This window comes from Talpa occidentalis, unplaced genomic scaffold, assembly GCF_014898055.3.
Source record: "Talpa occidentalis isolate TD23 unplaced genomic scaffold, MPIMG_talOcc4v2.1 talOcc4.4, whole genome shotgun sequence".
Classification (NCBI taxonomy): Eukaryota; Metazoa; Chordata; class Mammalia; order Eulipotyphla; family Talpidae; genus Talpa; species Talpa occidentalis.
The window spans coordinates 41,915,762-41,932,033 of NW_023604295.1; the positions used below are offsets into that span (position 1 = coordinate 41,915,762).

The window sequence follows — 16,272 nt, forward strand, 5'->3', positions numbered from 1 at the left end:
TTAATGTTGCCCATTTTCCTTTCCTTTCAGCATATTGAATACCGGTTGAAAGTATCTCTGCCTTGTGACCTTGGAGCAGCTCTAACTGATGGCGTTGTTCTTTGCCATTTGGCTAATCATGTGCGGCCTCGATCTGTCCCAAGCATTCACGTTCCCTCACCAGCTGTAGTAAGCTTACAATGCTAAAGAATGTTGGCTGTTCATCAGACATTTGTTAAGTCCAGTGGCATGCATTGTACAGAATGCTTGGGAGACTGAAAGTTCACTTCCTGCCTTCTCAGGTCTCACTTCTACTAGAGAAAAAATGGGCATGTAAACAGTAACTTATAGCAGTGTGATGAGTGTTATAAGACAGTTGTGTAAGGGTATGTTACAGAAATACAAAAAATACACTTATCTTTCCCTGGGTGTCCAGGAAAACCCTTCCAGAAAAAGTGAAATTTGAACTAATTCTTAAAGTGTGGCTAGGAATCTGCCAACAATACAGAGAGAGAAGGCATTCCAAACATAGTATTCCTAGATTGAAAAGCTAAGAAAAATTATGGCATATTTAAGAAATTCTTAAATTGCTCAGAATAGGAATTCTTAAGTTTTTAATACTTAAGGACTGGGTGCAAATAGTAGGGAATGTAGCTAGAGTGGTAAGCCAAGGGCCTTGTGACAAGAGCCTCATGGTACCATGTCAGAGTTAAAATTTTATCTGAGTAGAGACAGTGAGGAAATACTGAAGCAATTTGAGGGAAATAATATGATAATAATTGCAGTTGAGATTGCTGGCTATTTGGGACATGGAATTGACATGGTTTAGTTACCAACCTCAGGTAGATAATGGGGGAGAAAAATCAGTCCAGATGACTGGCAGATTCTCTTTATACTGCTGGTTAGATCTGGATGTTGGTAACTGGATGGCACCCCAAAAAAGGAAACTTTTGGGTTGACAGAATTATTTTTTTTTCTCTTTCAAATTTGTTTATTATGAATATTTTCAAATCTTTAGAAAAATTGAAAGAATAACACACTTTTTAATTATTTTTATTTATTAACATTGGTTTACAACATTTTATATGATTTAGGTTAGAAACACTCATAAAGCTTCCACCTAGGTCTGATACTCATCACATTTGCTATCTAGCTTTGTCTCTATTTGTGTATGTTTGTATATTTTAACTGTACCGTTTAAAAATTGCAGCTGTCACAACACTTTACCCCTAGTCCACCTTGCACTTACCCTTACCCACAGCCAGGGACAGAATGATGTGGGGGCTGATACCTCCTGCCTCAAGGTGGGAGTGTGGTGTGATTCGCACTCTCCAATTCTCTCCATAGGATCAGGCTGAAACCAAAAACGGGATAGCTGTGATCCATTAGCAGCCAGCAGGAAGTTGGGGTTAAAAGGCGAGGGTGAAACCTCCCCTGGTGGCGCAGGCGATGAGCTCAGCTCTGTGAAGCTGTCCGCAGCCTCTGCAGTGCGGGTTCAATCCCGGCTGGCCTGCAAGGGTCCCACATGGCACGGCAGACCTCTCCTGACTTGCCTGCTGCTCCCCTCAGCAGTGTATTTCATCAGTCTGCCTATTCTGTTTCCTTGCTCTGTCTCTGGTGAATCCTCTCACCCTCCCACACATTTGGCCTGTACCCTGGTTCTTGTATAAAATAAATAATTTTTTTTTTTAATCTTTAAAAAAAAAAAAAAGGTGGGCCTCCCCGGTGGCGCAGCGGTTGAGCGCTGGGTTGCGAAGCTGCCCGCGGCCTCTGCGACGCCGGTTCGATCCCCGGCTGCTCCCCGGCCACCGGGGGAGGGTCCCACATGGCGCGCAGACCTCTCCTGCCACCCGCTGCTCCCCTCAGCAGTGTACTTCGGTCCTTCTGCCTGCTCTGCTCCCCGCTCTGGCTCTGGTGAATTCTCTCACCCTCCTGCGCTTCTGACTGTACCCAGTGCATGTATAAACAAAACAAACAAACAAATAAATAAATAAAAACATGCAAAAAAAAATTTAAAAAAAAAAAAAGGTGAGGATAGATACACAGGCTAGATGAATAACACCGCATGAGGCACCAGTAGCATCTATGAGCTATATACCAATTTTCCCAGTTGTTCCAAGAATATCTTTCATAACTGCTTCCCTCCTCTCCCCTCCCCAGCACACACATATACACAACCAGAGTATAATCAGGGTTCCCACTGCGCATTTTATTATTCAATCATTGTGTCGCCCTCTTTTGATGACTCTGAAATGTGCATTTGTAACGTGTTTAGGCAGTGTCTAACCTTTCCAAAAGGTGTGCCTTTATCTCATTTTGGGGTCATTTGTTTTTTAGCAGATACTTTGTTTTGATCCTAAATTGATTAACAAAATAGGAATTAACTTGCTGTTTGGCAATGCCAGTAAGGAAAGGAGTTATTCACACTTTGCATTCTGCACAGTTTCTAACAAAATGAGTTAAGAAAAAAAAGGACAAACCTGTCATTCTCATTTCCAGGGGGATACTTAGGAAGTGACAGGAGTTAATGAAGACAGTGAAATTTGAGAGTAAGGATGAGTGAGTTTCTTTACCTTGATCAGCAGAACATACAGTTTGTTCTGTTTAAGAATGTAAAATACATAAAGGGAAAATAAAACTACTTAACAAATTTTAACCACTTTGAGAAATAAAACACATGGACCTTCTCATTAGTCAAAGAAATGATGGGTATAACTTGAGATTGGAGGGCCTCCCTGGTGGCTCAGGCGGGTGAGCACCGCACTGTGAAGCTGTCTGCAGCCTCTGCAGCACGGGTTCGATCCCGGCCAGCCAGGGAGAATCCCACATGGCACAGCAGGCCTCTCCTGTCTCTCCACTGCTCCCCTCAGCAGTGCATTTCAGTAGATCTGCCTGTTCTGTTCCCCGCTCTGTCTCTGGTGAATCCTTTCATCCTCCCACACATCTGGCCTGTAACCCGGTTCTTGTATAAATAAATAAATCTTTAAAAAAAAAAAGTCAAAATATATTTAAAAAAAAAAACAAACTTGAGATTGGAGCATTTAAAACTGGTTAGCAAAATCAACCACAAACCTTACTCATGTTTATAGAGCATCTGTCAATACACCAGGCATTTTCCCAGGATCAGAAGGTACAGAGATGAGTTACAGAGAGTCCACTCTCTTAAGACCATTAATGCCTCTTCAAAAAAATAAATAAATAAAGGGGGTCTTTTATGAAATGGTATCCTGGAAACTTAACTTAAAAGCTAGAAGGCCTAATGAAAATTGTTTTAAGAGGGAATCTTTTTGGTTAATAAATGACCTGTAAAATTAAGCAGAAATACATAGATTAATAAAACTTCCCAAATTACAGCCTTTAGGGGTGAGTAAATGGCCTTTGAGTGAACCCGATCATAAATAAGTCAATATTGCTTTCATGGGGTTTCTGTTACACTACTAGATTTCAGTATAAGTATTTATATCTATTTTTCCTTCATATGAATTATTCTCTGACTTCTCTATCTCTTTACTTGTTCTTTTGATCACACAGAGAGCTTTATAACTTACTTTTTTAGAAAATTTTTGTGATGAGCATATAAAATTGAAAGCAAATTCAAATGAAAATTCACAGTAGTTCTTTGTGGCTAACATAATGCATATGATTTGTTACAGTTCTTTGATAATTAGCTAATTAGAATTCTAAGTGTAACTTCATAAACATTTTCGTGATGTATTATATGAAGCATGATTTTTCTCACAATTCACAAAATGATCTGTCATTATAAGGGTAAGTCGTATATCTAAGCATTTTAAAAGAAATTCAGAAAGGCATGTGTGTTTTTAACAATTAGATTATAAGCCTGAAAAATTATAAATCATTTCACATATCCAAAATAGCAGAATTACTTAAAATTACTTGTTGTTCCTTTCAGTGTAGATTATGCTCTTGTGGAAATTACTTTCTTCCCTAAAACCTGCATACGATTTCTTGCTTAGTTCAGGCTAGAAATACAACAGTCTATATACATGACTATCCAAAACTATTTATTATGTCATCTGAAATTTTGAGGATAGCAAATTCCTGTGAGATTTGATTTAAGGCAAAATTATGAGTCCTTCTGCACTCCAGAGGGCTGAAGCTTATACACCCTTGGGTCCTTCTGACTCGTGATTCCTTTGGGCAGATACAGAACAGAGGTTTGTAGCCTAGGATTCATGCACTGCTAGTGCTTCTGAGGCTCTGTGAATGCTTCAGGATTGTGTGCATCTGCATTCTTCTCCAGAATAGATTCACAGTTTTCATCAATCTGTAAGGAGTTGGATCCCAATTATGAAACATTGACTTATATCCCTGGAATTTATTTTTTTTTTCTTTGTATCCTTTTTATTTTTTTTTTTTTAATTTTAATAAATTTTATTGTTATATTCCCCATACAATTGCAGCCCCCCCATTCTGACCCCAATCCCTCCCCTCCCACCCCCGCCCCCCTAAAAGTGTCTCTGGTTCATAGTTTTTTGTTGATTTTGATTTTCACTTTCTTATAGTTATTCATTTTCCTGGTCCCTTATTTAAGTTTTCTAGATTCCTGCTATGAGTGAGACCATCCGGTATTTTTCTTTTTCTTTTTGGCTTATTTCGCTGAGCATGATCCCTTCCAGCGCCATCCATGTTGCTGCAAATTGCATGTGTTTATCTTTTTTGAATGCTGAGTAATATTCCATGGTATATATGTACCACATCTTCTTCATCCAGTCATCTATTTTTGGGCATTTGGGTTGTTTCCAAAGCTTAGCTATTGTAAACAGTGCTGCTATAAACATAGGGGTGCAGGTGTTCTTTGGAATTGATGTTTCTGTGTCCTTTGGGTAAATACCTAGGAGTGGAATTGCTGGATCATATGGAAGCTCTATGTTTAGTAGGTCCAGAAATCTCCATACAGCTTTCCACAGTGGTTGGACCAGTTTGCACTCCCACCAACAGTGCAGAAGAGTTCCTTTTTCTCCACACCCTCGCCAACATTTGTTGTTGCTAGTTTTTTTAATATGTGCCATTCTCACTGGTGTAAGATGGTATCTCATGGTAGTTTTGATTTGCATTTCCCTGATGACAAGTGTATATCCCTGGAATTTAAATAAATGCTAAGGGAGGGAGTTACTTGGTCCCTGCTCCCATTCCCTTTCATCACTCAGAAATCTACCCTTTGCAGGTAAATTTCAAAGGAAATGTTTTATTTTCCCCCTTGGGGTACTTGTAGTCCTCAGAGAGCTAATGCTGAGTTACACACTATGCTCATAATTCTGAACCTTCTTTTCTTTTTGTTTGAGATCTGGTAACTCCTAAACCAAATTTTAATTTGAACAACATGAACTTTATCTTTTTTTCCTTTCTTTTTGCACCCTAGTGGTTGTTTTTCTGCTTGTGCAGTCAGACTTATTTCTACCTATGCAGTCAGACTTACTTTCATAGATGTTGGTGTTTGAACAGTAGAGTTTTGGGAAATTAGAGTTCCTTTTTTTATTTATATATATTTTACATCATTGTTCATTTTTAAACAATGTTTGCTTTTTTTTTTAGAGTTCCTTTTTTTGATAGAACAAAATGCCCAGGCCCCCTTCTTTTGCTGGAATCTCTCACCCATAGTGCCCCAGTGCATATACCCAGCTTTCTCCCTCAAACTCAGATCAGGATCCTGGTTTGCTCAGCCAAGGTTCATACATAATAAATATATACATATATATCCATATATGTGTGTGTGTGTGTATATGTATGTATAAAAGTCATTGTTTCTGCTTCCCTTTTCCAGGAGATAGAAAGGGAAACTGGTGTGTGGTGAGAGAATTTCAAGCCAGTGGAAAATTCTCCTATGAAAAGCAGTTGTTCTGTGTTTTTTAATTTGCCATCTTCTCTTAAAGTTAACTCCTTGTCCCACTAGCTTTTACCACAATAATATTTTTCCTATGCCTCAGTTCACCTTATATCCCTCTTAACTAGCCAGAAGTTGAGAGAGAAGACCATACATAGCACTACTTGTCCAGTGAACAACCTGCTTTTTCATCTGTGAAAAACAGAAGAGAAAGAACCCTACCCCAGGGTGAACTGGGCAGTGTGAACCTTCATGATTGTTTTTCTCTTTGTGTTAAGATCATGATTCTCCCATTTATGTTCACTCTTTTAAAAACTATTTTATGTCAAGTATAGAGGAACTTGGTATAGGCAAAAGAGTATGTTTTCTATAGAAACCTAACTCCTGTTCTCTTTCTGGACCTTTTTGAAAGTTTTTCAACTTGAAATTTAAAACATTTTCCTTTCGGGCCTCCCCGATGGCGCAGCGGTTGAGCTCTGGGTTGCGAGGCTGCCTGCGGCCTCTGCGGCGCTGGTTCGATCCCTGGCTGCTCCCCGGCCTCCGGAGGAGGGTTCCACATGGTGTGCAGACCTCTCCTGCCGCCCGCTGCTCCCCTCAGCAGTGTATTTCGGTCCTTCTGCCTGCTCTGCTCCCCGCTTTGACTCTGGTGAATTCTCTCACCCTCCCGCGCTTCTGACTGTACCCAGTGCATGTGTAAACAAAACAAACAAATAAATAAATAAAACATGCCTCTATTAAAAAAAAATTTTAAAAAAATAAATAAATAAAAATAAAACATTTTCCTTTCATCCCACTTGTTGCCTTTTTATCTTTTATCAGAAAGCAAATCCTAGCCCCTGCCACCTTTTTGAGACCAAGATTGTATCCTCCATGCACTATTACGTATTTATGTTATTATCCCTCTTCTGGTGACAGAGTATCACATGCCATCTTTAAAGAAAACCTATATATTCACATGTAAGACCTTTCTAATTCTCATTTTAGAGTAGGCTTTTTTTTATCTTTTTGCTATGTAAAAGCTCTAGGTCAGATTCCCTACAAACTTAAGGCTTTCAGGACTGATGGTTAAACATTTAATGATTGGTTGGGAGCCAACCATTTAATTTAAACCATTGAATTTGGTAATCATTTTGGGAAATGGGATTCGTATTTCTTTCTTGCTATATAATCCATGATAACCTAGTAGTTGAAAAACTTCAAAATCTCCCTATGTCTTGTGATAATTTTGTGTTTCTAGTTAGAGATCTTTTCAGGAAACAAACTTTCTAGTTAGTAATAGGGAAATTTTCTATGGAAACTTTCATAATTTCCTTGTGTTCTTAACATGTCTTTAAATTCAAAAGTCAAACAAATTTTTTAATATTACCATTAAGTGGGAGACAGGATGCATCTATAGCATATTTATGGACAAAGGCTATTTTGTTTTTTTTTTTTTTTTTGGGGGGTTTTTTGGTTTTTTGTTTGTTTGTTTTTCTTTTTTTTTTTTCAAAGATTTATTTTTCCGGGCCTCCCTGGTGGCGCAGCGGTTGAGCGCTGGGTTGCGAAGCTGCCGGCAGCCTCTGCACCGTTGGTTCGATCCCCGGCTGCTCCCCGGCCACCAGAGGAGGGTCCCACATGGTGCGCAGACCTCTCCTGCCGCCCGCTGCTCCCCTCAGCAGTGTACTTCGGTCCTTCTGCCTGCTCTGCTCCCCGCTCTGGCTCTGTCTCTGGTGAATTCTCTCGCACTTCTGACTATATCCAGTGCTTGTATAAATAAATAAATAAATCTTTAAAAAAAAAAAAAAAAAAAGATTTATTTTTCCTTTAACAATAGCTGGGGGGTACAGGCCAGAGGCGTGGGAGGGTGAAAGAATTCACCAGAGACAGAGTGGGGAACAGAACAGGCAGACAGACCAAAAGCACTGCTGAGGGGAGCAGCGGGTGCGACAGGAGAGGTCTGCCACGCCATGCGGGAATCTCCCTGGCTGGCTGGGAATCGAACCCGTGCTACAGAGGCTGCAGACAGCTTCACAGGGCTGCGCTCAACCTGCTGCGCCACCAGGGAGGCCCTGTTTGTTTTTTAAGATATTCAAATTTCTTTTTATTGTTACCCATAGAAAGATATCTATTTTACATAGATATTTAGGGCATAAGTATATTTAGTACATATTTGTTTATGCATATAATTGAAACAAAACTTTCATATTGGAAATGAAATGAACCAGAGTGTTCATAGTGATTGTATTTGAATGGGAGAGCTGTGGGTAATTGGTTTTCTTGCCATTCCTCCAAATTTTCCTTAGTGTATATTATTTTAAAACATTCTATCCCCCTAAATTTCTCTGTTTAGCATTTTGCTTATAAAAATCAAAGTCAATGCCTGAGTTCAATCCCCAGCCTGGTAGCTAACCCACAATAGCAGACCTGTCATGCCTCGCCTACAGTTCCCCTCAGCAGTGTATTTCAGTACGTCTGCCAGTTCTGATCCCCACTCTGTCTCTGGTTAATTTTCTCATAACTTTCCCCTAACCCCGTACCTCTGGCCTACACCCCAGTTCTTCTACACAAAAATTAATAAATAAAATCTTTTTTAAAAAATCTAAAACTAAAGTAGGGAGGAGCAAACGATGCTCCACAGGCCATCACCAATTTTTGTAAATAAAGTTTTAGTGGGACATAGTCACACTTAGTTGTTTTGATTTCAAGTTCTTAGCAGAATTGAGTAATTGCTACAGACCATATGAATCTCTTATTATCTGATCCATTAAGTTTTAGTGGGACATAGTCATGCTTCGTTGTTTTGATTTCAAGTTCTTAGCAGAATTGAGTAATTGCTACAGACCATATGAATCTCTTATTATCATTATCTGATCCATTAAGGAAATGTTTGCTGACCATCTGGTCTATAGCATTACATTTATAGAGCAACTAGCAAGAGTATTTTTAAAGTTAGCAATATTTTTAAGACTTTGCTAGTAATATCACATTTTTCTTCCTTTGCAGCCTAAATTAACAATGGCAAAATGCAGGCGAAATGTGGAGAATTTCTTAGAAGCTTGCAGAAAAATTGGTGTACCTCAGGTAATAAGTCTGTCATTTTTTTATGTTACCCAAATACACCTGGATATTGTTTTCTAAAATCTTTCAGAAATTCAAGTATCTAAAATCTTATAGGACTAACTCAGAGCTAATTTGACAATTACTAATATGACTTTTTGTTATTATACTCAGTCAGTGTACTTTTGAGCACTTTTCCTTAATAACTTCCAAGGATCAAGCAAAGAAATCATACACATACAAATTTAAATGTAATAAGTAATTAATGCTTAGTAATCAAAAATAGTTTTTTTTATATTTTCCTAAGCATCGCCACTTGCTGTTTGACTTATATCAACTTCACACACAACAATGTATGCTTCAAAATAAGTGTATCTTGGATTGAGAATGCTTTCATTGGCTTCAGATTTTTAACACCTGCTTATTATACTTTTCAAAAAGTGTTTACTTTCAAGGCCTCCCCGGTGATGCAGCAGGTGAGCGCTGGCTGCCCGCAGCCTCTGCAGCGCCAGTTAGATCCCCTGTGGCTGGGCAAGGGTCCCACATGGCGCGCAGACCTCTCCTGCTGCCCGCTGCTCCCCTCAGCAGTATATTTCATCGGTCTGCCTGCTCTGCTCCCCGCTCTGGCTCTAGTGAATTTGCTCACCCTCCCGTGCTTCTGACTGTACCCAGTGCTTGTATAAATAAATAAATAAATCTTTTTTAAAAAAAGGCGTTTACTTTGAGGGGCCTCCCTGGTGGTGCAAGAGGTTAAAAACCACACTATGAGGCAATCAGCAGCCTCTGCAGCACGAGTTTGATCCCCTGCCAGTCAGGGAGCGACCCACATGGTGAAGCAGATGTCTCCTGTTTTGTCTGCTGCTCCCCTCAGCAGTATATTTCAGTCAGTCTGCCTGTACTGTTCCCCGCTCTGTCTCTGGTGAACCCTCTCACCCTGCTGCGTCTCTGGCCTGTACCCCAGCTCTTGTATGCATAAGTAAATAAATCTTTTTTTTTTTTAAGATTTATTTTTTAATTTATTTATACAAGCACTGGGTACAGTCAGAAGCACGGGAGGATGAGAGAATTCACCAGAGCCAGATCGGGGAGCAGAGCAGGCTGACTGACAAAGTACATTGCTGAGGGGAGCACTGGGCGGCAGGAGAGGTCTGCGCACATTGTGGGACCCTCGCCCGGTGGCCGGGGATCGAACCGGCACTGCAGAGGCTGCGGGCAGCTTCACAACCCAGCACTCAACTGCTGCGCCACTGGGGAGGCCCAGTAAATAAATCTTTTTTAAAAAAGTGTTTACTTTGAAATACTTTTAAACTTAAAGAAACATTGCAAAAATAACAGTTACTGTATACTTTTCACCCAAGTCCCTCTTCTATTAATGTCTACATAAACATGGTGTATAATCCAAACTAACACACACTGGGATAGACTGTTAACTAAATTACAGCTTTTATTCAGATTTCACCAATTTTCCCACTAAATTCTAACACTTTGACATTTAGTATACAAGGTGCCTCCAGGTTTCTCAGTTATAACTTTATTAACAGTACAAATAGTTTAACTTTCTTTATAGATGTGATTAAGGAAGATAAATTTCATATACTTTTTATTTAACTATCCTTTCAAAACTACATACAGTACTCTAAAGAAATATTATCTTTAATGACATGACTTATAGATAAATTTAAAGAAGTAACTATTTGGTGCCATGTGGAGCCATTTGGTGCTTATCCACAACCATTACAGTTCTTGTCACCATATCTAGTCTAAGAAGTACATATTTTCAAGAAGAAAGATATAGCTTTTTTCTAGTACTTTCTTAATTAGCTGTCAGAAACTTGAGGCCAGCCCCCAGACTCAACACCACCACTGTTAGCCTTGAAGTCAATAGCTTACCCTAATAGCTGTCATGACCCAGCTCCCTTTCCCCAGCTTACCATCCCTCTCTCTAAACTAATCAAGAGTTGAGAAGGTCACAGCATCATTTGTTGTGCTGTGAAGCACCTTCTCTTCAGCTCTTTTACATGTTGAAAAGTGGAATAGAAAGAGCCCAGCTCCATAGAGTATCTGCATTCACCAGCATGAATTCCCATGTTTTTCTACTTTTATTAAGTAGATGGCAATTCTGCTATTTATTTTTCACAATATTCTTTAGCAATTTTTTAAACTGAAATTTATAATTAGTAGTAGCAAGGACTTTTTTTTTCTTGAGGACAAATTCAAATTTTTATTTTTATACCATATTGTTTTCTAAAAGCTCATCATCTCTTTCAGAGCAAACCTTTTTTAAAAAATATTGAGAAAAGCAATATTTTAAGAAACACACCCATTAAGATAGCGTTAATAATGTTTCTAAACAAATTAGATGCATTTTCTCCATATTAGCAAGTAGGTTTTAATGTTCCTATGTAGGCATTAATTTATTGCCTACTGAAGATGATCCTACCTAATCACCACATTATACAAGCATGTGCAGTAGCTGTCCCAGTTCCATACTGCAGTGTCTTTGAATAATAGAATGTGACATGTAGACAATAGAATAGGGAATAGGAACCAGAGAAAAAGTAAGAGTGATTAAAAGGAGGCCCTGCATCCTTAAGGAGAAGAAAGCTAAAAATGGCCCTACATAGCAATACATGCTAACACATTTAATTTCCAATAAACCTATTAAAAATATTATTTACCAGTGTTTATAATCATTCTCTCTGTATTCTGGACTTTATAGAGCCATCTGTCTCAGATTTCAAGTCCCTACACTAGAATTCTTTCAGACTGCACCTCCCATCTATCAGTAAAACACAAAAATAATGTGCCATCCAACATGCATTTAATTGAATATTTGCCAGTCAGTAGTTACTATGAGCCAGCCTACCCCATTCCTATCAGCTCGATCCTATTTGAGAGCAGATGCAAAAATAGAATAAATAGAATTTTTAAAGTTTAGGTATTTTTCCAAGGTGGTTAGACTACAGTTCTTTGCACATCCCTCTTCTCTCACCCATCAGAAAGAGGAAATGGACATTCCACATATGCCACCTTTTCCTTCTCCCTTTCTATCTTCTACCCAAATCTGTACCAGTGGTCCCACCACTACTGCCACTTTCAGAGGAGTTCCTGTTATGCTGCTACTTCTGCTAAAAAGTTAGTCATTTGCCTAGAACAAAATGAAGGAAAAAGAATAAATACACAAACTCATAGATTCAAACTAGCGTTTTCAGGTCTCTCTGCCACAGAAGGAAAAAGAAACTTCTTCCTTTGTTCTTCCCTACTTCTGTGCATGCTGACCTCTTACCCAAACACTGCCACTGCTCTGTTTGATCTAGGGGGAGTTGGAGGGGGGGAATCAGGGATGTCAATATAATCACTTTTGAAAATGTATGACATAAAACTTAATATAATAGATATTTGTCAAGCTCTGTGTCCAGCAAATAAGTATGAAGGTGAACAAGTTTTCTTCTCAGTATAACTTTTAAAATACTATACAAGTTAAATTATAATTGAAACATTAAAGAGTAGGTTAGCTATTAAAAAACCTTTGGTAAGATTGGGCATATGGGTATTCTCTTCTTATGCCTTTATGAAAATATATGTTACATTCAAAAACTATGAGTGTTAACAGTTTCCAGTTGAGTCCAGTATCTTTTGTATTAGAATTATGTGTTAAAGAATGTGTTCCTGTGATCAAGTCCAGTAATATTTATTTAATTTCTTAATCTGAACCGGAGGCCCCCATTACAGCTCTGGGTTCACTTTGTACAGATTGGTAAAATGGACTTGGATAAGATGGGCTTGGTTTTTAGAGTAACACCAAATCATTCAGTTCGACTGATTTGCAGGTTGTATATTACCCGATTTCCTCATTCTTTGAATGGTCTTGATTTACCTGGCTTTCTCTTGAAAACACCTCTCTCCTTAGCACATCAGCAGATTTTGTCCTTACTTTCTGACCTAGTCTTTATTTGTTAATAGGGAAGGATGAGAGGCAATAAAGGCTGCCCTATGCAGATCTCACTACTCGCAGGTCTCAAACCACCTGAGCCAGCACCCTTACTGTTCATACTAGTCCCCATTAAGCCAGTTGCATTCTGCTATTCAGAAGTAAGATCAGGTTGAGCATATAGAGAATCAATTCTCAGTAGTTTTGTTTTTCAGCATTTTATTTTCATTCATGGTAAAAAATGTTACAGAATGTGTTTCTTTGAATATGATTGAGATGATCATAGTGAATTCTGTACTCAAATCTGTATATCTGATCCACTGACTTTGTTTTTCTGTTTTCCTTTCCTGCTCACACTTTGGACAGGACAATCTTTGTTCCCCTTCCGACATCCTTCAGCTAAACCTCAGCGTTAAAAGAACTGTTGAAACACTACTTTCTCTTGGGGCACATTCAGAAGAATCCAGTTTTATCTCTCTATCTATTCAGCTTTTGGGTTTTGTGGCATTTTATTGTACTTTAATGTTAACTCTCTGTATGTTTTATTACTGGATCTTTCCCCTCTAGCTGAAAGATTGCCTTCCAGTGGTTTTCCACCTCATTCCTGTGGTAAAGGAGGTTTGTTTCTCATGCAGAAGTATTTACATATGTGCTTTTTCTTTTTCCTCATATGTCCAGATAAGCAGCCCAGCCCATTACATTAGTAAGCATTTACGATAACAAAGATTTTAAAAAAAAGCTTTTTTTTCTTTCCAGTCATTTGTCCATTCTCCTGGCTGTGACTTTGTTCCATAGATATATATATATATTACTTTTTTTTTTTTTCATTTTTGCACAATGTATGCATTTTCATATTGGTTATATTCCCCATACAATTCCCAACTCCCTTATTTTGACCCTAATCCCTCCTCACCTCCACCATAGTGTGTCTCTGGTTTATAGTTGCTTGTTGATTTTGATTTTTACTTTATTACTATTAGTCTTTTTCCTGGTCTCTTATATAGGTTTTCTAAATTCCTGCTATGAGTGAGACCATCCGGTATTTTTTTTTTTTTTCTTTCTGGCTTATTTCTCTGAGCATGATCCCTTCCAGCTCCATCCATGTTGCTGCAAATTGCAGCAATCAAAAAAGACTTTGTTTCTCTTATCACAAGTGCCGAAGCATTTCTATTAATACAGTCCTAAACCTATTCTTACAATATAACTTAGAACTTTATTTCCAAATGACATAATAAAATCCCTTCTGTCCATTCTTCCATGCTTTAACACAACTTGAAATTGCAAGTTTCAACAGCTTTATATGGAAAATGATTGTGCCCTTTCTGGTTTGGGGCACCTGGTCACATATCACTGCATTGAGCTGTGCCCTAAAACCTTGTAATTGATAGGCACAGATCTACCTAAGCATTTGCTGTCTAGATACTTAGAAGGCCTTGCCATTTAATCTCAGTAATTTTAATTTGATCAGAAAATCTGGTGCAAAGATCATGCAGATTCTATAGATGGCTTGGCCCTATGTGTACATTCAAAATAGAACACAGCAAGAAGCAAAGTGATCTGGTACTGACCTTTCAGGGGCAAGTGGTTATCTTTAACTGAGTCTCATTTCTAGAATCCTACTTAGAATTTAAAATTGGAAATATAATTTCTAATATATTTGAACCATCTTAGTGGGTAAACTTCTAATTTATGTAGGCTGTTGAGATTATACCTAAACAATAACAGGAAAAGTATTAGACAGTAGTCTGTTCTGTTCCTCAATACAGTGACTTTTGTATCTTTCAGAATGCTAAGTATATTAGCTGCTAGGTTTAGCACTTGAAACCATTTTATAATTGCATTCAGACTCTAGTTCTCATAGTGTTTCTGGACATCCAGGAATCTCCTGATTGTTAACAAAATTGGACAACTGAAGTAAAATAGGAAGGGATATTGCAGGGAATATAATATCCTGTTTGTGGAAGTCAATCTGAGGGTCTGTCTCATTGTTTTGGTATTCTTACATATAAATGGGACAGTATTTAACACATTTAAAAGCTATTTATTGTTAATGCCGAAACATTGAACACTGTTGCACACTTCAGATTTATAAGAAGTAGTGCCTTCCAGAGTTTTGGGAGTTAGGATTTGTTTTGTTTTTAAGATGTCTCTGAGTTAGTGATCATTCAATTTTGTGGAGTTTTGTCCTTTAAAAAAAATCTGATAAAAAACACATGGTCTCATGTGTGATTTTGGATTAGTTGTGCGTTGTCTTCAGAACAGATAGCATACTCCAAGCCAGCTAGAAGGTAAATGTGTACCTGGAAAGCAGACGCTTCTGAGGGAATATCTAAACCACAGTCATACAGTCACAGGGCCCTACTGAGAGGACAGAAATCAGGGAACCCGCCTTGGAAAAAATGTCTTTTTGGAGAGCAAAACACCCTGCAGGCTTTCCAAGTGCAGTGTTTGCCTTGGTACTCAAGTATTTATACAAAGTATTAAGCAAAAAGTAATTAAGTACAGCACAAGTACAATAACTATTCAAAATAGATTTTTTTTTTATTGTAACTGGTTTTGTAAAACTCTAATAATACGGTAAATGCCAATGAAAAGCAAAGAAAAACCCAGTTATCTTCTTTAACAAATGTGTAGTCTCTATGTTGGTGGAACCAGGATTCTACTTTTCTGTCCTTTATGAGAACAATCTCTTTTCTTGCTGAATAGTCTTAAAAGAAAAACCAGTGATAGTTGTTAATCTTAAAATATGCCTTTTTCTCTCATAAGAAACGATTAACCAAACATATTAACGAGACTAAGAAGTTAGAAGTACTTAACTTCCTTAAACAAACATGTGAACACTTTAAATACATAAGATATTCCTGAATGAGCTAATGCCATAGTCTCCAGCATAATTTACTCTATTAAACACCAGGATTTGAAGTACTTTTTCAAATACTTTGTTTTTTAATTATGTAAGTCAGCTTTTAACCAGTTTGTAGCAGGCCTTCAAGTTACCCAAAATAGGGAAAAGTTTCTCAAACATCTAAATTTCAAGGGCACATTTCAGTTTCTCCCCATGATGCTTCCTTGATACGTATAAGAAGCTTGGTTTTCTCAATCAGGATTATAATGAGCTGGCAAGCATTCTCTGTCATGCTGGCTGAGTTATGGTATGAAACCATCTTGCTTTCCTACAGTATGTACTTTCCAAAGCACTGCCTCCTACATGTTATGTCTTTCAGGTTGGGGCCACCTGGTAATTTGAAACCTTTTTTCTGCCTTCACCTGCATTATTTTACTGATCTGTACTGCTCCTATTTTATCAGGGATGAAGGATGTTGCTTTCACTTCACAGTATTCTATTTTTCCTCTGTTGTGTGGATAAGTGTGTGTAACTTGCCCATTTTCCAATTTTCAAAATGATCTGTATGTACTTATAGTTGCGTTAATAAAATGACAGTAAGTGTCAGACACCATCTCTGTGTAACTTCTATAAACA

General features: G+C 38.1%; 1 protein-coding gene across 6 annotated transcripts in view; it reads left to right on the top strand.

The window, feature by feature from the left end:
- Nucleotides 1-16,272, top strand: part of LRCH3 (leucine rich repeats and calponin homology domain containing 3) — a 95,687-nt gene that overhangs the window by 75,848 nt on the left and 3,567 nt on the right. For 2 of the 6 annotated variants that reach the window (XM_037525385.2, XM_037525386.2), the window contains 3 exons: nucleotides 31-168; nucleotides 8,807-8,884; nucleotides 13,158-13,578. In XM_037525385.2, the coding sequence (XP_037381282.1) occupies nucleotides 31-168; nucleotides 8,807-8,884; nucleotides 13,158-13,358 (417 nt within the window). In that variant the 3' untranslated portion in view covers nucleotides 13,359-13,578. Of the gene's footprint in view, nucleotides 1-30; nucleotides 169-8,806; nucleotides 8,885-13,157; nucleotides 13,579-16,272 lie in introns of those variants that run through there. The other 4 variants (XM_037525388.2, XM_037525390.2, XM_037525389.2 and 1 more) reach the window with 3 other exon arrangements.